Consider the following 24,050-nt stretch of genomic DNA (forward strand, 5'->3'; position numbering starts at 1 on the left):
ATTGAAGCAGATCCAATTTTATTTTGTACGACGACAAATTTATAATTTTTCAATGTCCAAATGTGCACTTTATATTCAACAGCATATTATCTAGTCAATAATAATTAATAACAAAGTTGTGCCATAAAAGCTGTTTCTGAAACCTATTTGTTTATTTATTTACATATTAACAACGATCGTTTCTCTTCTATCTAATTAGACTAAACTATATATTTGGTCAAATTTGTACTGAAATAATTATTTATTTATTTGCAGCTGGCATACAGCATAATACTGATAGTTTTTTATTTTAAATTGAACGATAAGTAGATAACCCAAGAACTTAAAATTTGTAGTAAATCTAAAACCATTTTCATTTAAATTTTTTAATTTTTCTCTGTCCAAGTAAATGTTGTTTTGCAAGAAAATTTGCCTTGCTTCCGATTATTGCCCTTAATATACTATTACTATTTAGTTGACTTAATTTAGTGTAACGTTGTGGGTTTCAAAAACAGCTGATAATATAACACAATACGTAACAGTGGTAATGTGCATGGTTATTTACCTCCCAATCCGAATTTCATAAAAATCAGTTCCTTTCCTTTTGAGATTATATCACCACCTGGCGCCGTAATTTCGTTCAGCTTTTGCATGAGGTTGGGTCCTTGTTGTTGATTTGTTTGCTGCTGTTGTTGTTGTTGCTGCTGTTGCTGCTGCTGCTGTTGTTGATTCATCGGTGCCGAATTAACGTTTGGTACAACTTGAGGAACTCCTTTATGCATTAACCTCGACGCAATTTGTCCCCCAGCACTACCCGTGAAAGCCTGTTGTCCTCCACCACCGTAACCTTGTTGGCTGCTACCAGGAAACGCCTGTTGTGTTCCTCCAAATGTTTGCTGACTGCTGGTACCAAACGGTTGCTGTTGACTGCCCCCTCCAAACATTTGTTGACCACTTGCACCGAATCCTTGTTGATTGCTGCCACTAAAACCTTGCTGGCCACTTCCACTACCACTCTGACCACTGAAAGGTGTTTGTCCCATGGTGTTTTGATTGCCGAAAATGCCTCCAGTTTGACCTGCAGGAGGCTGTGCGTAGCTCTGTTGATTCGAAAGTTGTTGCTGGTTGGTGCTTTGTGACAAATTACCACCTCTCGTTCCGATCACCCCCTCTCTCGCCCTCGCCTGCAAATTGGTTGTTGTTAAATTGGTGAAACGTAAAAATTGCAACATTTATAATGGAGAAAAGGGGTAGGAAAGGAACGTTGCAATAATTTTCATTGAGTGTTATTCAGTTCGTGCTGTTTTATATCGGGGTTTTGTGAATGTCATGTTTTCCCTGAAACATTACAGAAATTTTTTTAGTATACATTCTACTAAGTATTTACCAAAATAAAAAATATCTAACTAGGTGTTAATATTTCAATAAAATAAAGTGTACCATAAGGGAAAGCCAAAAAAATAACTTTCTTTAAGTGGGAATGATTGATGAACATACAAATAATTTAAAATATCTGAAAGAAAAGTAAAAACAAACATTAGTTATACCGACCAGTGTGAATCCTGTAGCATCAATAAAAAACTAAAATTTTACGTATTTATTTGTATAATTAGTAGTAATAATATCACAAATTAGTGCTTGCCACATAGATTTTTACCCTCGCTTTTCCTCAAGCTAAAACGTTTCATGACACCAAGTCTACATTAAGGTCTTGTGGGATCAAAAATCTATGTTGGTAAGTAATAAAGTGTAAAATTAATTAGCGGAGTAGACTAGAACATATCTATGTATATAATGTTATATGCATAGTATCTATTAGTTGATATATGCACATATATATTTGGGTAGTGGTGAAGGGCTTTGGTGGTATACAGTGGTTGATGGTGGTAAAACGTTGCGTGGGCGTCAGTGGCTTACGGGCCAAACATGCAGCGATACAAAGAGATAGACATATAGAGAAGAGGGAGAAAGAGAGAGAGAGAGAGCGATTTTGGCGAGCGCGAGTGAATCAAGTTACCTGGTGCTCGGTGAAGACTTGTGTGTTCGGTGTCGCTGTGTTGACATTGTCTAACTGAGAGGGTAACACAGTAGGGCAGGCATCTAGCAACAAACAACACACAGTACAGTCAACGCTAGTTCGGACATTATTTGGAACTGTTTATAAATTTTGTTATTTAATTTCGTGTTAAACCAAAATGACTTGCAGCCTTTATCTAGCACCACGTATTGATGTCAAAAAACTGCCCAAAAATGAATCCAATAATTCAAGATTCACTTTAGAGACAGTAAGTTTGAACTAGTCTCCTCATAGAATCAGGTGTAAAGGTATCTGAGATATTTTAAAGGGGGAGGGGTTGTAAGGGGGGCTGAAATGTTCTGAATCGAGGAGGCCGAAAGAGCCATTTCTCTTTTGATGGATGTTGGAGACAAACGCTGGTGCTAGAAACCAGGCAGTCTCTGTGAAAGTCGTACTGACAACACCAAACAAGTATTCTCAACCCTCTCGCGAACATTAATTTTATTTCTCTAACGTGGCTGTTTTGTTTGATGAAATTTGATGTGCTAGCTGTAGTAGTAGTAGTAATAGTATATAAGTAGGTTGTTGTATTGCGTCCGAATATAAATATTGTTCTTACTTTTAAGTGTATGATGTTTCAATTCTGTTTCTGTTGTAGTCATTATTTTGGGTATAAATACAGGTCATCGTTTATTTTAATAGTATTACTATAAAAAGATATCGTAACTTTAAAAAGCAATCCAACATTATATTATTGTAAACTGTAACTCACAATTTGCCATAATAGAAATGACGAACTTTTTGATAAGCAAACAAACTATAGCAGGGATAGAAGTGATAATAAGTTTGATTGGATGTTAGTAGGCCATACATACAATAGTAAGGCTTAATTAATTATTATTTTACATTAAACAATACATAAATACGTCGACAATTCCACGTTATGTCCGAGCCCAGCTGAGATAGAAAGAGATAGAGCTAGCAGATTGCATTCATTTCAATTCAAATGTGCATTTTTAACATTGATACAGTTAAAGCGACAAAGTAATATATAATACTGATTATTTTTCCAAACAAACAAAATTAAAACACCGACACTTATCAATGGCACAACATAAGTATCCGAAAACACAATATACTTAATAGAAAAAAGCTCAGAGAATCATTCGCCATCATATAAGTTTCAGTAATACATATAAGTACATAGTTTATCGTAAAGCATAGAAATGTACATGTACATCAATTTTGATACAATGCGTCGAGAAACAGCATTTCCAAATAGTTATAAGAACTAAATGATTGAAATAAACGAACGGTCAAGTTTCGAAAAATTTATTGTTAAAGAAAGATTCAAAATACGCGTCACGTATACGATTGAACTAGACAAACATGTGTATCAAAATTATAAAAAGTAGATAATTTCTTTTTTTCCTTTTCAATGAGAAGAGGATGGTTGCTAAAAAGCAATCTTTCGATATTAGCCAAGGAGTTTTCTCTTTAACAACCACCCGTCTTCACAAATCAGTTTTACTATGATCAACGGTGCGAAAAACAGATTTTGTAGATCACTTACCTGCCTTCCTTTGTCTGTTGTCTCTGGGCGGGGGAGGAGGACCTCTAGCGCCCGGTCCATGCCCTCGTCCTCTTTGATTACGCCCCGGCGGACCCATGGTTTGTGAGGTTTGTCCAGCGCCGTACTGATCTGGAGCTTCTGTCAAAAAATTAGAAGGCACTAGACCTCTGACACCGTCGATTTCTGCCATGTAGAAACCATCGTCGTCCATTTCTCCATAAACGTTAATTATTTGACCGGTTGTGAACGACAGTTCCACCTGCAGTTGGGGCGAAACGTGGGGGGTAGAGTTACAGAAAGCGGTTCTTATCGATAAGATTATTCATTCGCTGAATTTTCAAATATATTTTGTAAATCATTAAAACTTTAGTTTGAAGTCTCTTCATGAGCAAATGGGAATGAACAGTACTGAAGACTAACGATGACCAAGAGTATGAAACCCTATGGCATTGTTAGTTACTAATAGTTGTTAATATGCAATATTAGTTTGGAGTCATTTTTTGATTTTTTTATCCACTACAAACTTCCTCAGATTAATGAGGAAAATATTTTTGTTGCTGTTGTCACATCCACAAATATTTTCCTCATTAATCTGAGGAAGTTTGTAGTGGATAAAAATCGAAAAATGATTTCAAATTAATATTGATGACCAAGAGAATGCGGAATTTCAGAATCTCTTTTCTTTTTGATGACCAACAAAACAACAGTATATCTACTAGTTCCTTACCTCGGCATCAACGTTTGGACTAAGCTCTTGAGGATCATAGTCATACAGGGCAACCATTTTTTTGACCGGCATATTGGCGTAAATATCACCCCATCGGTCTCTATTCTGGCCTCCACCTTCCACTTCCATGACCATATTATGCGGTACGTATCCTCTTCTACCTTTATTATTAAAAAGTTACATGCTGGTCAAATGATTCAGTTCGCTTCTTGCGTAAAATAGTTACCTCTGCATTCTCCCCAATAAAATCCGTCTGCATCTTTGTCTCCCCACACCTTGATTGTGTCGCCCTCGTTAAACGGCAGCTCTTCTTCGCAAGCGTCAGGATTAGGGGACATGGTGGCCGGGTCGTAATCAAAAAGAGCCACAAACCATCGTGCCCTTTTCTGCGCCATTGGTGGTTGATTGGGCATCATTTGTTGATTGCCCAGTTGCTGATTCGGCTGACCGCTCCTACCCATTTGATTCTGCTGTCCGCCTCTGTTTAATCCGGTTCCTCTTTGATTTTGTTGACCTGCATTTGTTTAATGTTAAAAGAACTGCAACGATGGGCACAATTGGCATGATTGCCACAGTCAAGCAGAGTATAGTAGATCCAAGAGAGGATGCGTATTATTAGTTGTGAAGAATGAACTGTTCAGGACGCAACGAGCACACCTTAAGCAAAAACTGACGAAAATAAGTAAATAAAATAAGCTCCCTAAGATCCGTTTTAGTGCAAATGCAGACAAAAACACACAGGCATAGTGGCATTTACTTTGTTGGTAGTATTGCTGCTGCTGTTGTTGCTGCTGCTGCTGTTGCTGTTGCTGCTGAACTTGCTGCTGTTGTTGAGGCGTTAGTTGCTGCTGTTGCTGGTCAGACCTTTGCTGTGGCTGATTGTAAGGTTGATATTGACGCTGACGTTGCATGCGCCTGTCTTGCATCTCGTCCTCAGATAAATTAGTTTCAAAAGACTCTTTAGTTATTTCTGCAACGGATGAGCGCTGGGCTAGAGTTCAAAAAGAACATGATTTTTTTTTTTTGGGAGCTGTTAAAAAACAAAACTAGGACACCGAATCACAACCTACACAGCGTTTTACGGAGTAGAAACAGAAAAGAAGAAAGTTACAGAGTAGTAAAACAACCACGTTTCATATTGCTGACGTAACTTATGTAATTTTCGCTGAAAGTTGAGAAAGGAATAGTAAACGTCTGCTTCTAAATAACTTAAGCAACACTCCCTTTAAACTATTTTCTGTAAGTCGCTTACTTACCTATAGAAGGTATGCTAGATTGCTGCCGATGAATGTTACTGTTAGGAAAGATTTCCTTGTCACTTAGATTCTCGTCGTGTTCTATAATCTGATAGACGATTTCACATTATTGTCAGTCAATTAAAACGAATAATCATAATCCTGCTATTACCTGTTGCCCTTGTTGTGGTCTTTGTTGGTTTCCCTGTTGCTGTCTCATATGTATGGGAACAGCGGAATGAGGTTTCTGTCTCACCCTTGCAACTCCACCCCTAAGAACTGTGGGCGGTATGGGTGTTGGGATGGAATCGACGGATTGACTGTCCCGAGCTTTAGTTCGTACGGTCACATGTCTCGGATTTAAACCGAGAAGTTTGCTGATATCTATCAATGCGTGATCACCAGTCGGCGAATCAACGTCTGTTACCTTTTTACCGTCTGCAAAGACGGAATAACCGGTTATTGTCGACCCCACGTGATGAGGGGATTGTACCGGATGCCAAGTCACTAGAAGGGTTCCATCTTGGGGACCTAAAAACAATGGCGTCAATTTTAACAATAACGTATTGAGGAGGGAATTCGGAACGTCACCTGGTTCTACCAGTATATCACTGGGAGGATCTGGAAGCCCTTTTGGTAATGTTCTAAAGTCGGTATGAGCTGCTGCCGGTATGGGCAAGTCGTCCGCAATGTTCAGAACGTTCTGGTTGTGTCTTTGATGTTTGGCTCTAACCGTTACACGATATTGGGTATTTGGAGTCAAGCCGGTTATCGTGTGCCTAAAAGTAATTTCCTAAGTGTCTAGATTCGTTTAGAGAAATGCACGAATTTACCGATACACTCCAGGTTTGACTGTCCGAACTTCCACATTATTGACACACACAACGTGTTGATGGTTGGAATTGGCAGGTAACCAACTGATTACGGCCGATGTGGCTGTAACATTGGTCGCTCGGACAGCCGTCGGACCCAATTGATGCGTGTCACGACCTATGATCATTGTACAGGCTGCATCGCGTGACGTTCGACGATTCGCCGTGACCGATCTCACGCTAATCCGATGAGGCTAGAGGAGAAAAAAGAAAAGGATTTTTCGCTAATCATCGAAGCCAATACCCAACACAGATTTGAATGTACGTATTAATAATGGATTATATTTTTGGAGGAGTGACATCATTCACTTAACAACCACTTTAAGTTTCATCGATTTTGCTCTCGAGCTCCTCGATCAAAAATTAAACTTATAAGGTTGTTCGGAAAGTCATTTGGTTTTTTCCCGACAGAGAATTTAATTGCATTCTTTTGCACCCAACTTCACATTTAAGCCGTATAATTTTTATATGTTTTGAGAGTTCATATAGCAAGGCTTGTGTGTGAAAAATTCCAATTAATTCTACGCAGTAGTTTTTGGTTGGTGCCCTTTTAAATATGGAGAGCGATAAGCAGCATTTTCGACATATCTTACTGTTTTACTACAGAAAGGGTAAAAATACTGTTCAAGCCAGAAAGAAATTGACTGATGTGTATGGAGAAGGTGTGTTGACAGTACGCCAGTGCCAGAACTGGTTCGCTAAATTTCGATCCGGCAATTTTGATGTCGAAGATGCACCACGTTCGGGAAGACCGGTTGAAGCTGATAAAGACGCGATAAAGGCATTAGTTGATGTGAACCGGCGAATAACAACACGTGAGATCGGATTGAGGTTAAATTCAACAGTTTATGACCACTTGAAAGGCCTGGGATTATCCTCGAAGCTCGATGTATGGGTTCCCCATGTTCTCACAGAGAGAAATCTGTGTCGTCGCATTGACGTCTGCGATTCGCTTCTCAAACGTCACGAAAATGATCCGTTTTTGAAGCGCATCATCACTGGGGACGAAAAATGGGTTGTATACAACAACGTCAAACGCAAGAGGTCATGGAGCAAAAAAGATGAACCGGCTCAAACCATTTCCAAAGCCGATATTCACCAAAAAAAGGTGATGCTGTCTGTTTGGTGGGATTTTAAAGGAATAGTTCTTTTTGAGCTTTTACCGGATAACACAACGATTAATTCGGAAGTCTACTGTCATCAGCTGGACAAACTGAATGATACACTTCAACAGAAAAGGTCAGAACTAATCAGTGTAGTGTTTCACCAAGACAACGCGAGACCTCACACAAGTTTGGTCACTCGCCAAAAGCTTTTGCAGCTTGAATGGGATACAATGCTACACCCACCATATTCTCCAGACCTGGCACCATCGGATTATTATTTGTTCCGGTCAGTCCAAAATTTTTTAGACGGTAAAACCTTCGCCTCAAATGAGGAGGTCAAAAACCTCCTCGAACAGTTTTTTGCCAGCAAAGACCAAAAATTTTATGAGCGTGGAATTATGCTACTACCAGAAAGATGGCAAAAGGTGTTGGACCAGAATGGTCAATATACAATTTAATAAAGTATTTGTTTATTATACGAAAACTGTCTTTCATTTCCACAAAAAAAAAAACGAAATGACTTTCCGAACAACCCTATAAATGATGCAAGTGGGGGAGTACTTACCCTATTACTGTCGACCCCTTCCACAAGGGCTCTTGTTCTCTCGGTGGCCTTGATGGTCGTCTTCAGTACGCCGTCCACGTAGACGTGATAACTTTCGATTTGATTGCCAGGGCCGGTCTCAGGGGCAGTCCATCCAATTAGTACGCTCTTGTTCAGCTGACGCTCCAACGTCAAGTTCTTGGGTGCGGGAACTAGCACCGAGAAGAAGAGGTCAGCTGTCGAGTGTCTAGTGTCAGTCTAGCTACTGAATGTGCATTAACGTAACAAGTCAGCTCTGTGAAGAGAATGTGAAAAAGAAAGAAGAAGGAAGGACGACACCAAGAAAATAACATTTGATCAGAAGTCATGAGATAGACGAAAATGTGAAGAGAAACATTGCGAGACACTTAGGCACAGATTTGACAAGATCTCATTTTTCATTTTCTAGGATTGGTAATCCATGTTTCAGAAGCAACAATTACAAAAAAAGCACTTGAGGATGGAGTTGAGAGTAAAATGGATAGTAGACCAAAAATTCGTTAATAGAATGTATCGATCAGAGACCTTTGGTTTTTGTGAGGTCTTCCAAAGTAAAACCGTGAGGTAGAAATGGATATTTCATAAAAATTGGAATTATTGAATCTGCTTAATGCAGATAATACCCAAAAAAGGACTTTGGATCGGTAATATTTGAAGCTGACAAATTGTTGAAAAAGATGTTCAATCAAATTAATCAAAAAAGTAGAAGCCAAAGCATTTGTTTTCATTTTCTATTAGCATCTAAAAGCAACGTGAAAATATTGTTGAAAGAAATCATGCATTTTTATCAACTGTAACTACAATAAAGGTACAAGTTTTATGCAAAGTGTACTTAAAGTCTCACCTTCTACTACATTTAAAAGTACATTTACAGTCAGTTCTATGGAAAGAGTATAAAGTACGGAATAAAGAGTTAATACAACCGTTACTGCAAGAGTCGCAGTAATAAAGTCAGGTTCAAATGGTGTATATATATATACTAATTACTAATCTGTCTAATAACTAATCTATTCAATAATGATCATATATTAGTTACGGGTCCAATATGTTTGTTCAGTCTTGCAAGACACGGTCATACCATGAGCTGACTATGTACGTTTAGAGACTAGCAGCGTTCGCCGCACCAAACACACCCAAAAATACCTTGGTCACTATCGGTGTTATCGTCTTCTTGGCCCTCAGACATCTCTGCCAATTCGTTCAATTTTTGTAAATCAGCAGCATACGCTTCTGCATTTATTTCCTCTTCGCGTAATGTGGAAAGAACTGCTTGATGGAACTCAAGGAGATCGTCACCTAGAAAAATATCCTCAGCAGTTGTTTCCTACAAGCTCCTGGAAACATACCTATAAGTCTCTGGGCGAAATGGGAAGGGACAAGGCCTCTTCTACCATCCAACGTTTCTGCATCCAAATAACCACCCGAACCTATCGGTTCTCCCCACACCAAAATGTAATCTCCAGCTTGAACAGATAATTCTTCTTCTGCATCTGGTTCGGGCTCATATGAAAACCTAAGAAAATACAATTACAATAGATACCCTTCTTCGCCTAATGAGGCTACAGGGTTAGAGAAATAATTGTTGTGTAATAAAAATTTTGTGAAAGCACAGTGTTTTGTTTTATTTCTACTATTGGGATCCGTCAAATGGGCATACACCATCTGGTGGCAAAATTTATAACTCGAATGAGGGAAAAATTTACATAGGAACTGTGCACGCAAATTGTAAAATTGTTTATTAAAATAATAAAACACGTTAAAAAAGTAAAAATTTTTTTGATGATGGAGTCGACGAAGTTTTCTTCTAAAGTTAAATCAAATAAAAAGTTAATATGTTCAGTGAAAAGCTGCAATAGCACTTCAGACATAGATCTTCACTCTTCACCTACATTAACTACTTTCCAATAAAAACTAACCGTTTTATATATGTAAAAAATATATTCGGAAAATTAGAGAAAAAAGTAAACTAATAGAAGCTTGGATGAAAGCAGTAGGTATCAAAGAAGTGAATTCCGGAATAAAAATTTGTTCACGTCATTTTAATGCACATGATTATATTTCAGCAAGTATTTACCATCAGCCATAACCTTAATATTTAAAACTAGAATCATACTAAAATTATAAAGTGAGAAATTATTTATTCCTGTGTAATTGATTTAACACAATTCTAATGATACGATATAAGTATTTTGAGGTTAAGAACCTACCTGCTGCAATACAACAAAGTTGCAATAATGTGTTTGCAACGTTCTCTTAAATCGGCTTTGCACGTGCAAGTCATTGATATGATATTGCTTAAATCACCCAGAATCACCTCACCAATTATATAACGTGAATCACTTTTTAAATCCGAAGTTTGTAAAAAGTAGGCAGTAAACTTGACGGAATTTGAAGGCTAGCTTCCGGATTTGTTATTTCCGAATTTTATAATGTGATTGGCATTAAAAACACGCTCACCTTCAACGAAATTTCCTTTCCGAGGCTTTGTGTCAGCCCAACCACATATTGTGTCAATACTTATCATTTTATCGTAATTTAAAAACTTGGAAATTGCACGGTACACTATAGGAACTACGATAAATTTTCCCTAATCGGCGCCATGTTTTTAGGCTCCTCCCATTTCTCGGATACCAATAGGTATCCTCCAATTGTAATGTAATAAAGAAATATGCGAGAAAAAGGGTTGCATATCGAGAATCTTGTGGTTTTGTTTTGGACCAACCTGACTATATATACCGAGCATCTCCCCTTTCCTGGTATGTCTAACATATCGACTTGACCTTCGGTATTGTGGCCATTTAGGTAGCTCTTTTCACTACCATGCATTGCGCTCCAATCTGATTCAAGTCCATCGGGCATCATCCTAGAAACCGGTCGGTTTTCGGATATCCCTATGGAAGATGCCAAAGCCCACGAAGGGGGATAAGGCGTAACGGGTGTCGCTGCCCGCCTACCTACTCCTAACGATACAATCTCAATCAGTATCTAATTGATTCAAACTTTAATTTAATAGCAATTACATCTGATTGGATAATTAACTATCGTTAAGGAGAAGTAATTGCTATTTATTGTAACTATGGTGCGTGGCTCAAAGTGAAATTAAATTGTCCATTACGAATTAAAGGTTTCTCAATTAACTTTAGGATGTGATGCAGTTTAAAACCCGGATAGTAAGTAATAACTGTTGTTCCAACATGACTGACTTACCCAGTTCGACTTCTTCAAATGGTTTCAACTTTATCGACATTGCAGACGGTCCACTAAGATTCATATTGTTGAATTGCGACGTGAGAGGATTAGAAAAAGTAACATTATTACTGTAGGAGGTGGTTGGGGGCACGGGATTGTATGTCAGTGCGTACTGACTGAGATTGGTGTTCGGATTAAAGGCCACCTGAGGAAGGGACGTGGGATTGTGGGGAAATGGAACATTCGTGACATTGCTTGTGGTGTACGTCGAAGGCGGAAGAATCGACGTAGCAAGCGTAGTGTTACCTTAAAACATTACCATTGGAATAGCACAAAGCAAAATAACAGTTGTGGATAAGAAACGTCAACCTTACCGAGAAGGGATGTTCCCAAACTAACGGATGTAGTAGCACCAAGACTTGATCCTAAATTTTGTCCTAATATGTTTTGTCCTAAACCGGACGTAGGGCCCAAAGTACCCAGTTGTCCTAACGATGTCTGACCCAAGGATCCAGGCTGGGAAATTCCAGACTGTCCAAGTCCTATCTGACCTAAAGCTGAACTCGTGTGTCCTAAACCTAGTACATTTTCAATTATCTATTTGTGCTGAACATGTTGATCAAGAATCACTCCTACGTTTTAATATTCTAAAAACAGTGACTTTAGAGAGTTATTGAACTCATCATGATATCATTTCGCGTCTTCCAAGACTGCCTTTGCCTCTAAATACTCAAACGGGAAATCGATCATGATGAAAATGAAAGCTGCATCTAGCATTTTCGTTCTATAAACTGATTCTATTCAGCGAACTAGCCAAAAGAATAAACAACACTAGCTCCTATACAGCGATATCATCATCAAAACATATTATTACCTATACTCGTTTGCTGACTCAACGTTGAGAGTCCACCACCAATCAGGTTGCTTTTGGCGGAGTAAGAGTGACCAAGACTATGGTACGGGGATGATATGCTGCTATTGTAGTTCGAGCTGGGCGGCAAAAAGCCCACGGAGGCATTGTTCGTACCGGAAATCCCGGAAGAGGAATACATCAAAGGAATTGTATGAGAAACGTTGATTGGAGATATAGTTGGACTGCTCTCGTTTATGCCATGGTTGTTTAAATTTGAGTGGAATCCTACAATTTGAACATTAAACATGTTATATATATATATTAGGCTGTGCCAAAAAAAACTCGATATTTTTTTTTCTTGCTCTCCGCTCAAAATATCGTAAAATATGTCTAAACAAATATCCTGTTAGAAGCGGAGCTCATAATTTCAATTTTAAGAGGTCCATCATCGAATCTGAAATTTTACCGTTTAAAAAACACAGAAAAATGATTTTTTTACCGTATTTATTCTTGCAACCCAGGAAGAAATTTTTTTTCTATAAAATCCATGGCTATATCTTATAGTACACTAAATTTGGAACAAAAAATCTCATTGAGCCGAATTTCCATTTTCATTATTTGATTTTTTTACAGAGCTTTGAAATCAAAATTTTCCGTTTTTTGCTTTTTTCAGCTAAACTATTAAAGTTAGACGAAAAAGTTAAATAGCAATTTTGTAGCTTATTTGATGTCCAACAAAAAAGTTTTATATATATTTTTTTTTGTATCGTCAATACTTGAAAAGTTACAGGCGTGTAAAGTCATTATTTTTGTATTATTAACTTTTTGTAAGTAAAATATTGATGTTTGCACAAAAATCCAATAAAAAATAATGAAAATTTAGTGTACTATAAGATATAGCCATGGATTTTATAGAAAAAAAATTTCTTCCTGGGTTGCAAGAATAAATACGGTAAAAAAATCATTTTTCTGTGTTTTTTAAACGGTAAAATTTCAGATTCGATGATGGACCTCTTAAAATTGAAATTATGAGCTCCGCTTCTAACAGAATATTTGTTTAGAAATATTTTTCAATATTTTAAGCGGAAAGCAAGAAAAAAAAGATATCGAGTTTTTTTGGCACAGCCTAATATATATATATATCTAATACTGAGTTGATACGGTGGTTACTTTGAAATCGTCCATTTATATAATTAAACAACACCTTACTTTGATTATTGACACTCATTGTAATGGTTCCCTTATATTGAGCAAACAAGACGACCCTTTAAAATTCGGATTAAAGAACGTAGGTGCTTCCTTATACACTAGACAAGTAACTCAAATTTCGCAATTCATTTTTTAGAAATAGATTACCCTTTTTATGCTTTTAAAAAGTTAGAAATTGTACATATAAGGAAGAAAGCTGAACGTTCCGGAATACCTATAAATGTTCATTATATAGATATCATTATTAAATATTCTAAACAAATATCTGCACATGAAATTGGGAAGATAGAGAACGGGGGTTGTGGTAATCAATCACAGCGCTTAGGTCATGCGTTATCATATGGAACGACACCATTTCTATTCTGAATCCGCTTGCCTTGGTCCAAAATTATCTGTGATATTGTGATTTTCAATATCAACAGATCGTGCAGCAAATGCTAGGAGAGTAACAAATATTTCACAAAAAGTTTTAATTATTACTGCACACTCATTCCCGTGATTCCTAAAACAGGCTAAAGATAACTTCTCGCTCTGTTCACCACGGTGTATGTTGGTAGGACGACACATCTATCAGCATCAGTTGATGGGAATGAAAGTTTTTTCCTGTTTGGTTCATTCTAATAGGAATAAATTGATAATGACAGTCTCTGTCGAAATTGTAGTAAAAACATATGTTTGTTTCAATCAAGGTTTTAATAAAATACCAATAAACAAAGTAAAGTGCAGTTTAATTTAACAATTTCACAATTATAAGTTTTATTTAAATCCTAAACGTCCATCAATCCAAAAACATTGAATGATCCTAAATGGAATTAAATTGTGGAATCATTCTCTTTTTGTTCATACAGGGGTTAGTTATTTCCATGTACTTAAAGGTAGTATGCTTTTAAAAGGAAAGGAAAGTTGGAAATACTCCCTTTTTGTTTGACTTTAACAACCATTAACGACAGAATATGAAAATAAGGGAGTAAACAAAATGTATGCAAAAGACAAAGACAGAAATTTTCTAGAAGCTGCAAGCTCCACACAGTCATTTATGTCGATTTCACTAAAAATAGACGTCGTCATCTAGGAATGAGACAAATCGATGCAAACTGCATGTTCCTATTGCTTTGGCGAAAAGGGATAAAAATGTCGAAAATGGAAAATCGTCAGACTGTCTGCCGTCTCCAGCAAAATTGCAGGATTTGGATTTATAATCAAACAAAAATAGTGTCTACAAATAAAGTAGGGTTGGTGACAGTAAATATATGTTAAGCAATAGATAAGTCGAATACGAAAATAAATAAATAAATAAGCGAAACAAAACTGAAATTTCCTTACTGTAACATATTTCTTTGTAAATTTATAAGATATAGTTTGGAAGATTATCGGAAAAGTAAAGACAGTAAAAATAAAATCAATAAATGTTACAACTATTTTTAATTGATATGGGTAGAAAAAAAAGGATAGTTATTCTTTTAATCCATACATTGTAAACTATAAATACTCTTCAATAGAAATAATAAATTTCAAAGCTATCCCAAAAATAGACTTCTTTATAGGATATTAGTTTACTGGGTAAATCTAGTTTTAACTGAAACCAGGTTCTTACGGTCACTAATGTGATAAGTTTACAATTTCTAGATTAGAAATTTCGGTTGGTCTGAAAAAGTAATTATGATACCTACTAAATTAAATACAATGAGCTTTCAAATTTTCCAATGATTAATTTAGACCAGCGAAAGAAAGTAAATCAAAAATCGTTCTAGTTTTGTGATTTTCTTTGGTTAATCATCAAAAATTCATCTTCCCACACCATCAGGGTTAAATAAGTGTATAATCTTTACATATCGTCTAGTAACGACGATTATGTACGAAATACGTATGATGTTTCTCAAACACAATTTAGTTTGAATGGAGAAAATAAATTAATTTGTTTAGATTTTGAAGCATTTTCACTCCATTTCTGATGATATTAAAAAAATCTTTTTATAATGATTATAACAATTGATTCACTGGACATTTTGTTAGTAATCCTAAATAATATTACAAATGCGAAGGTGAGTTTGTTTGTTTGCTACCACTTCTTGCCTTAATTACTCAACCGATTATGATGACATTTTGTACACACATTGCCAGGGATTCAGAAAAGGACATAGGATACCTTTTGTCGAAAAAATACTGCTCCCGAGAGATAGAAAAAAATTAGTTTTATGTGATCGTCAATGATACGTATTGAGGACATTAACGCAAGCGAATCCGCGGTAAAAAATATCATGAAATTTTATACGAATATTATTAGGGGTACAGAAAAGGGCATAGAGTAGTCAGAAAAAAACTGTTCCCAAAGGATAGACGAATTAGTTTTATATAAGTGGTCATCGATCATCTTTGACACATATTTAGGATATCGCCGTGAGCGAAGCTGAGGCTAAAACCCATCATGAAATTTTGTACACACATGTGAGGGGTACAGGAAAGGCCATAGGGTACCTTTTATCCACAGAAAAAGTACTATTCCCGTGGGATAGAAAAAATTAGTTTTATGTGGTCGTCGATGATCTTTAACATTTATTTAGGACTTCAACTCGAACAAAACTACTGGTAAAACCTAATAAGTATGTAAAAAATTTCATTGGCTTAAAAAGTCTTCATCTTTCAATACTCTGGATACCACAAATTAAGAGTCTTCTTACAATTCCTCTTTTAGTAAGGATGACTATGATTGAAATATAACGAACTTTAAATTTTGAGATTCTTAATGCAGGTAACTCGTGCAAGTAGATCAGCTATGTGGTTTTTTGGTTCACTGCAGTTAATCAAATCAAAAAATGAACCTATCACAAAAGAACAAAAAGAACATTTAACGATCCATCATTATGAAAGCTCGTTAAGGTGAAAGAACATTGATAGCATATTTATTGATTCGTTGGTGTTTGGCGTGGATTTGTACCTTATATATATTTTACAGACGGGGAGAGGCCGATTGCTATCTCTTTTACATAACGAATCAATGTTAAGCCGGCTCGGTTAGTTGCACAAAATTATCGTCGTCAAAGTCATGGACATGATATGTCGTAGTAGCAGACGAAGCCAGACCGGGCAGACCGGAATTAAGCGAGTGGAGTTGGCAGCACGACGTTCTTTTCTCATCCGGATCCAGAACAAGAAACTTGGCATCAGTTCAAAGAGGGATACGGCTTGCTCCCTTCTTTGGGCTTTTTTTGCCAGGAACGTTATTATTCTTTCGCCATGGCTCCTTCTTTCCATCTTCGAACGATTAAAGATATTTATACTCTCGACGACCTTCCCACACACAAGGTTACCCACATATATTGTATGTATACATCAAGGTGACCAAATATATCTTACAAAAAATGTTATGATATAATATAACGTTTAAAATGAAGCAGCCTTTCTTGGATTAGAGTTCTCTACAAATAGATATACGAGGGCGGTTCAATAAGTACCCGTGTTAGAAATGAAGACACCTTTTTTTTATTTTTTAACATAGTCCCCTTTTAGAAAGATACACTTCTCCTAACGACCCTGCCATTTTTTTTACCCCTCCAAATAATAAGATTTGTCGAACTCTCCAAAATCCCCCTTGTCTCGGCGATGACATCCTCGTTTAAGCTAAATTTCTTTCTCGCTAGTCATTTCTTCATGGTAGGGAACATGATGAAGTCACAGGGAGTCAAATCAGGGAGTGCGGCAGCAAATTCATAACGTAATTCATGCATTTTGGCGGCAACAACTCCTGATGAATGTGCCGGTGCGTTATCGTGTTGAAAACGCACCTTCTTTTTCGTCAAATGCGTCCGTGTCTCCTTCAATTTTTTGTCGAAGCGGTCCAATAACTCACTGTAGTATTGTCCAGTGATCGTTCTTCCTTTTCCTAAAAAATCCGTAAAATGATTTCCTCGGTAACAACGTTTGCCAGGCTTCCTGGTCGCTCCTATCAAAAACGGATCTTTGCCCACGTTTAAATTCGTTGAAGCAATATCTAACTGTGGTCGTAGATGGCGAAATGTCTCCATAAACAGTATCCAACTTTGTTTTCATCTCCTCGCATTTTTTCCCATCCAAAAACAAAAAGCGAGTTACCGAACGATACTGCTCTTTTTCCATCTTAGCGAAAATAACGAAACACGTCTCAGTCGAATGGCTGCCAAATCCAAACTAACCTATCAATCAGTCTGAAATTCGTTTTGGCGTGGTTCGAAAGATGACAGCACACGATGACAACACCAATTTCCCTCAGGAACGTCCTTTGTCTTCAAACACTGGTACTTATTGAACCGCCCTCGTACTTGCAACTATTAAGCCTATTTGAAAAAAGAAATTTTAAATCACCCTAATATACGTTCAAATGGAAGTTTTCGCCACCCCCCCCACCCCACTCATTACGCCACTGGTAAACTACACATCCGCTAAGCATAATTTAAACATTTTGATGTGAGCAGCACTGGTTTGTGTTCCTATAAAATTTCGCAGTTAAAAATGTAATTCAATTTTGCATTTATTAACTATCGATACTGCTAAAAAGATAATTCAAATGCAGCTAAACTGCTAAGTTTTTAAAAAACAAAAAAGAAAGTGTTAAACTAAAATTGATTTTCCTAGAAATTTTGAATATGAAATTAAACAAAATGTTAACTCAGACTTGAGCTAAATGCTTGACTAAATAAAAGTACGAAGTTCGAAATTGAAATTGGATGCAAAAGCAGCAACAGTTTTTTGAAATAACAATTTACGAATGTTATTAAAATATCACAAATATATACCTTGTTATCTCAAACATGCTTTTCTAAAATGATGTTGCATATCTCTCTTGCACCCTGCACTAATGATATGTAATGCCTACATCCTAATATGCTCCAGATTTCAAATTCTGGGTAACACAGTTTGCATATTGACTCGCAATATAATAGAGGCTCAATAATACGCACTCTTGCAATCCTAAGCACGAACCACCCACTTCTCATAAAATATGGTTCAAGGTTCATTTGAATAACTTCATTTTATAGACCGAACGCCTACACACGATACACCCCGCTTTACACTTTATACGTATTCGGGGAATTGCAACAGAAAAATAAACTAAAGAGTTGATATATTACGTAACTTATATTTGAAATGTTAATTACCGTTATTTATATTCGTTAATTCTATTCGTCGTTGCTAATCCTGCAATTAGTACTGATCGGTGGACGGATAAAAAGGCAAGGTCTTCAAGTTTTAAAAAATGCGTTTTTCTATGATCGTATCATAATTTTTTGAAAAAAGTCGCGAATTTTAAATATAGTAGAACCTCTATAACTCGAACATCTAGGGAGACGCCAAAAAATTGGAGTCACGGAATCCTGTGCAATTAATAATGGCATTCTGGTTCTGATTTATATTAAAAAATGAGACATTAGATAAGCCAGCTAAGGTTTGATGTTCTTTTCTTTTTATTTAACAGAAAAAGTGTCATGTGGTTATTTGGATGTAGATTTCCGAAATGTCCCATTGTGTTTTATTGAGGTTTTCTCAATTTTGGTATTTCCCTACCTGCTAAGGCTTTATCTTGGAGCTCGGATGAATGCGAGGTTTTCGAAATGTTCCATAGTATTTTATTGGGATTTTTTCAATTTTGGTTCCATTGTGATTTATCGGGGGTTTTCTCAATTTTGATATTTCCCTACCTGCCAAGGCTTCATCTTAAAGCGCGGGTAAATACGAAGATGGTAGGGTAAATAAGGGTGATATCAATGTAAGGATCAGACGGGGCATGAAGATAACGTAGAAAATTAGATAAGAAGATTAAAGTAAAGAGAGAAAGACAACGATTGCGACATATGAGAGGCACTGTTCTCATGCAAAGATGGAGAGCGAGACTCCGTGATTAGGCGTTAAAAAAATATCCATAAACATAGTTCTGTGTGGGTCCTTGTTCTGGGAGAATCCTGGGCGCCGGCTCCTACAGACACCAAACAACATACGTATCCTTTTTTTTACTTTCTTTTGGTTTTATACTTTGCTTCATATGTGTTAAGGTTTTTTCAATGTCCTGGATGAATGTAGTCATCACCAGAGGACGATTTAAAAATATTTTAAATAAATTAAACAAATAGGGAAGCTAAACTACTTTCATATTTACACTGTTTGTGCCTAGAGGTCATTATTAAATAGTGCATTTATAATTCTAAATCAGTGCTAACATCTGTATCAATAAAATATATGTTATTTGAATCTCAAAACGCGTAAAGCAAATTGCTTCCTATGCTGCACGCAATGCTCAAGCATTCGTTATTTCAATACTTTCGATGGGGCCATGGTGTTGTAAAAAATCATTAAGTTAATTGTAAAAAGCATAGCATCTGTATTAAAAATAAGGATTGTATCAATTAGAGTATTAAACGTTTTAAATTTCATTTTTTATCTAACTTTCTTACCAACAAATTCATTTTTCCAATTTTCTAACGGTAGGTATTTATCGAACAGGACGAGGCCTAATTCCAAAGGACACACTAACCCCGTTCGTTCACGCAACACACAAACAATCAAACAAACAAACTGACAGAAAAGGATATAAGACAGGATCGTACACGACAAAAATACTGACCAAGCGTCGTAGAACGACTGTGATCGAGCTCAGCAAGGATTCGGTTATCCTGTTCAATCTTTGCCATGATGCGCTCAATTTCGTTGCCCTTCGTGCCACCACCACCACCACTACCAACCCCGATTCCAACGCCTCCACCGCCAGTTCCACCCGCGATCGCCGTAGTAGACCACTGCGGCGAGGCCGCCGCGACGGCCGACGACGCCGTCGATTGCGACGTCGTCACACCGAGATGCTGCTGGCCCCGGCTACGCTGAGATGCCGCCAACTCCAACTGTAACTCTTCGCATCTGAAAAATGTCAAAGAGTGAAGCAGCAAAATTGGCTGCTGCACCAATAGTAGCACATTTCAGCAATACAAGACTTTTTCCAAAAAATTGAACGCTATTTTAACTTTTAATGATAAGTAATTCATGAAATTACCTCCTTCTATCGGGTTGTTCGGAAAGTCATTTCGTTTTTTCCCGACAGAGGATTTAATTGTATTCTTTTGCACCCAACTTCACATTTAAGCCGTATAATATAGCAAGGCTTGTGTGTGAAAAATTCCAGTTAATTCTACGCAGTAGTTTTTGGTTGGTGCCCTTTTAAATATGGAGAGCGATAAGCAGCATTTTCGACATATCTTACTGTTTTACCACAGAAAGGGTAAAAATGCTGTTCAAGCCAGAAAGAAACCTTCACCTCAAGTGAGGAGGTCAAAAACCTCCTCCAGAAAGATGGCAAAAGGTGTTGGACCAGAACGGTCAATATATAATTTAATAAAGTATTTGTTTATTATACGAAAACTGTCATTTCCACAAAAAAAAAAACGAAATGGCTTTCCGAACAACCCTATATCTTTTTTGTAAAGCTTGTAAGTCTTTAAAAGTTCGCAAATTTTTCTATGATCTATTTTAAATCCTTAGAAACGATACGATGCCATCAACTTCAACTGTAACTCTTTGTATCTGAAAGGTGTCGAATGGTGAAGTAGTAAAATTTGCTAACAGAAAACTTTTTGCCACAAAATTGTACGCTAATGGGTTTATTATTTTGGGATTTAGACAGTGACCTTTATTTCATTGCGACAACCTGCTTGAATCCTGTTGTCAATGTCATCATTCGTGCTCACTTCACTTGTTAGCATGGACCCAAGATATTTGAATTTGTTTATTTTAGTTGTAGGCGTATTATCGATTTGTTTACGTCTGATCCAGAAAAGGTACCGCACACTTTCCAGTCAATTGTACAGATCCTGATACGGGTACTACCTACGTCATCCGCATATAAAAGGGTTCATCTTTGCATAGTTTTTGGGAGGGCACCGATTTGATTCCGGTACGTCTGTCCTGGTCCATGTTTTTCTGTGTTTCTTTGGATCACTTAGATAAATGCTGTTATCATTTCGTCCGCCTCATATTTTCGACCCTAAACTCTCACCATGACTCCTAAAAGAAGGCTGAAGACGATCTGCCGCTTTACCTTCCAGCATTACTAGCTATAGGAATGAAATGGTCTTGCAAATCTTCGGTTACAAAATCCCTTGCTTTGTTGAATAAAAGCGAACTCGCAGAGAAGAGCTTTGGTGTACTTCCACGCTCACATGAAAATCTTCAGGGTTTATGACACTTTAGTACATACTTCTGATTAAGTTAATGTACCGTTCCGGTACGAAGCCCTGTCCACATCAAACATCTTGAGACTTGGTCAAAAGCCTTCTCTAAATCGATGAAGATAGAGTGTAGGGTTTTCTTGATCGACTTACATTTTTGTAAGAACATCTTGATCGAGTGCATTTGTTCAAAATGTTCAAAAGAATACATTGTTTTGGGAAGGTGAGGCAATGAAGGATAAAACCATGATGTACTATGTGAGAGGAGAGACGTAAAAACAAGCTAAACTGGAATCAGATGGTTTACGGGCAGATCCTAAACCCTTAACTTTGTATGACTTCAAAAAATAGGAATTGATGCATTATCAGTTTCTTGAGAAATCTCCTTTATGCATTAGTTCTGACCACAACACCCGACATAAGAAATAAAGTTAGGTAGGATAGTAAATATTGAAGAGAATCTTTTACATATGCTTAAGAAGTACCGACTGAAAAATAAAAAACTCTACTTACTTTAACACAGCATAAATTGTTGGTTGCGCATTTTATTTTTACTTTTCAGGACATTTTCGATATAAATGGGTTATGTTATTTATACTTTTGCTTTTTAATATTACCGATAGCGTTCACTTGTGAAGTTTTTTTTTTATTTAAAACTAACCTGACCGTTTCCAAAGCAACCTTTTTCTCCAGTTCTCGTACTTTGGACTGTCTGGCTTCCAACAGGTCAGGACCACAATTTCTCAATGCCGCCAATGCCTCCGCGTGGGCTCTTTCCAACTCCGACTTTCTGACTTCTGCAGCCCTTAGTTGCACTTCCAGATCCATTACCTAATAATTGTTAAATTATTATTTACGAAAGAACGCACGTAGTCTTCGTTAAAAAATTGTATTTTATTGCATCTGTAGAGCCTTCCCCAAAATACAACACGCAAACTTTTAATTAATATTCACCATTTTATTAATTGTTGATTAATGAATAGTTTGCTGGGGGGAATTGAAAGGAATGGTAGGAAAGCAGGAGAACTACTTAATAAAGAAGGTACTGGAAATAAATAGTGAAAAATCGAAGATCATGGAAGTTGGGAAAAAGAGAGGAAGAAAGGGAAGGCAAAAGCACAAAATAGTATGGAAGGGAGTGGAGATAGAAAAGGTGAAGACGTATGCTCACCTATGATATACGTTAAGTGACAATAATAGAGATGACATGCATATTATAGATCAAGTGGCTAAATGGAAGGCAATGATGGGAATGTTATTGGGTTTAGGTCAGAAATTATAAAAGGAAGATTGGGGTAGGAGTATGATGTTATTTAATGAGATGGGGAGGGGTAGTGTGCCTTACGGAGGGGGAAATATAAGAATAGGAGAAAGAAACAAACAGAATTATTATATATTATTGATTAGAAAGGGGTATGCCAAATTAGGTGGGAGACAAAATGGGGGAGATGTGGGAAGAAGTAATAAAAAGGGTAGTAAAATATTAGGAAAGATTAGGGAGGCAGGGATGGGGACGTAGGCAAGGAAATATGAAGGAAGAAAGTAATGGAAATAGGGGCAAAAAGTGAATATGATATAGAGAGGGAGGGAGCGCTGAAGATTTTAATAATTAAACAAGAGTAGGTGAGGGGTGGTTCAGGAAACGGTCAAAGATAGGAGAATTTGTGAGAAATAGATGCAGAGAAATAATAAGAGGGAGGCATCTAGGAAAAATAAAAAGATCTAGATATGTAGTGTGTGTAAAGAACATAATTTGGAGGGACCGGCAGGAGGACTAGGTGTCAATGTATTCAGGAAGAGGGAGGGAAATATGTGTAATGACAAAATTTAGAACAGAGAATGTGTATGATGTAGGTATTGGAAAAAGGAAGAAGAAATCCGATGTAGGATATGTGAATGAAAGAAGGAGAGTTTGAAGCATGTGTTAGGAGCAGGATGTGAGAATAGTGGAACCTATGAAGAATACTACGAGTCACTAAGGAAGGATGGGGGTTGAAGATTTTAAGCAGTATTAGGTGGGAGACAAAGGTATAGAGTAGGAATAGGGATAAGAGGCTGTAAATAATTGAATAATTTAAGTTTATGTAATAGTATATGTAAAAAGATAATTTTCGGTTAAATAACATTAAGTATTTGTCAATAAATAATTTGTTTAAACATACATACAATTTTTAGACATCTTTTAGAAGTGAGTTAGTTTAATATGAAATATTAAGCCGGGAATCGAACCCGGGCTCTTTGGCTTTACGCGCCAATGCTTTGACCAATAAGCTACGAGAGATGACAACAGCAACAACGACAAACCGTACTTATTAGGTCACAAATCCGTCGAATTAATATACGAGGGTGGATTGATAAGTTTCCGGCCTGACCAAGAAAAACAAGGTTTTTAAAAATTTTTTTTTTTTATTTCTCAACATAATCTCCTCCAAGGCTGATACATTTCTCATAGCGGTGTTCCAGTCTATTAATGCCATCTCTATAGACTGATTCGTCAAGCTCCTCAAAATAACCATTTACA

General features: G+C 36.9%; 1 protein-coding gene across 6 annotated transcripts in view; it reads right to left on the reverse strand.

Moving 5' to 3' along the window:
• Nucleotides 1-24: 24 nt before the first annotated feature.
• The window catches only part of LOC108734848 (peripheral-type benzodiazepine receptor-associated protein 1), a 36,921-nt gene continuing 12,895 nt past the window's right edge, over nucleotides 25-24,050 (reverse strand). For 2 of the 6 annotated variants that reach the window (XM_025975442.1, XM_025975445.1), the window contains exons 2-20: nucleotides 22,191-22,360; nucleotides 19,936-20,225; nucleotides 12,156-12,419; nucleotides 11,656-11,859; nucleotides 11,300-11,587; nucleotides 10,815-11,052; nucleotides 9,439-9,605; nucleotides 9,236-9,388; nucleotides 8,075-8,289; nucleotides 6,365-6,597; nucleotides 6,123-6,310; nucleotides 5,704-6,062; nucleotides 5,553-5,640; nucleotides 5,054-5,287; nucleotides 4,523-4,810; nucleotides 4,297-4,457; nucleotides 3,570-3,831; nucleotides 1,997-2,079; nucleotides 25-1,163 (exon numbers count right to left, since the gene is read on the reverse strand). In XM_025975442.1, coding sequence (XP_025831227.1) covers nucleotides 537-1,163; nucleotides 1,997-2,079; nucleotides 3,570-3,831; nucleotides 4,297-4,457; nucleotides 4,523-4,810; nucleotides 5,054-5,287; nucleotides 5,553-5,640; nucleotides 5,704-6,062; nucleotides 6,123-6,310; nucleotides 6,365-6,597; nucleotides 8,075-8,289; nucleotides 9,236-9,388; nucleotides 9,439-9,605; nucleotides 10,815-11,052; nucleotides 11,300-11,587; nucleotides 11,656-11,859; nucleotides 12,156-12,419; nucleotides 19,936-20,225; nucleotides 22,191-22,360 — 4,512 coding nt within the window. In that variant the 3' untranslated portion in view covers nucleotides 25-536. The remainder of the gene's footprint in view (nucleotides 1,164-1,996; nucleotides 2,080-3,569; nucleotides 3,832-4,296; nucleotides 4,458-4,522; nucleotides 4,811-5,053; nucleotides 5,288-5,552; nucleotides 5,641-5,703; nucleotides 6,063-6,122; nucleotides 6,311-6,364; nucleotides 6,598-8,074; nucleotides 8,290-9,235; nucleotides 9,389-9,438; nucleotides 9,606-10,814; nucleotides 11,053-11,299; nucleotides 11,588-11,655; nucleotides 11,860-12,155; nucleotides 12,420-19,935; nucleotides 20,226-22,190; nucleotides 22,361-24,050) is intronic. The other 4 variants (XM_025975444.1, XM_025975443.1, XM_025975446.1 and 1 more) reach the window with 4 other exon arrangements.

This window comes from Agrilus planipennis, unplaced genomic scaffold (assembly GCF_000699045.2).
Source record: "Agrilus planipennis isolate EAB-ADULT unplaced genomic scaffold, Apla_2.0 scaffold74, whole genome shotgun sequence".
In the NCBI taxonomy this organism is placed as follows: domain Eukaryota; kingdom Metazoa; phylum Arthropoda; class Insecta; order Coleoptera; family Buprestidae; genus Agrilus; species Agrilus planipennis.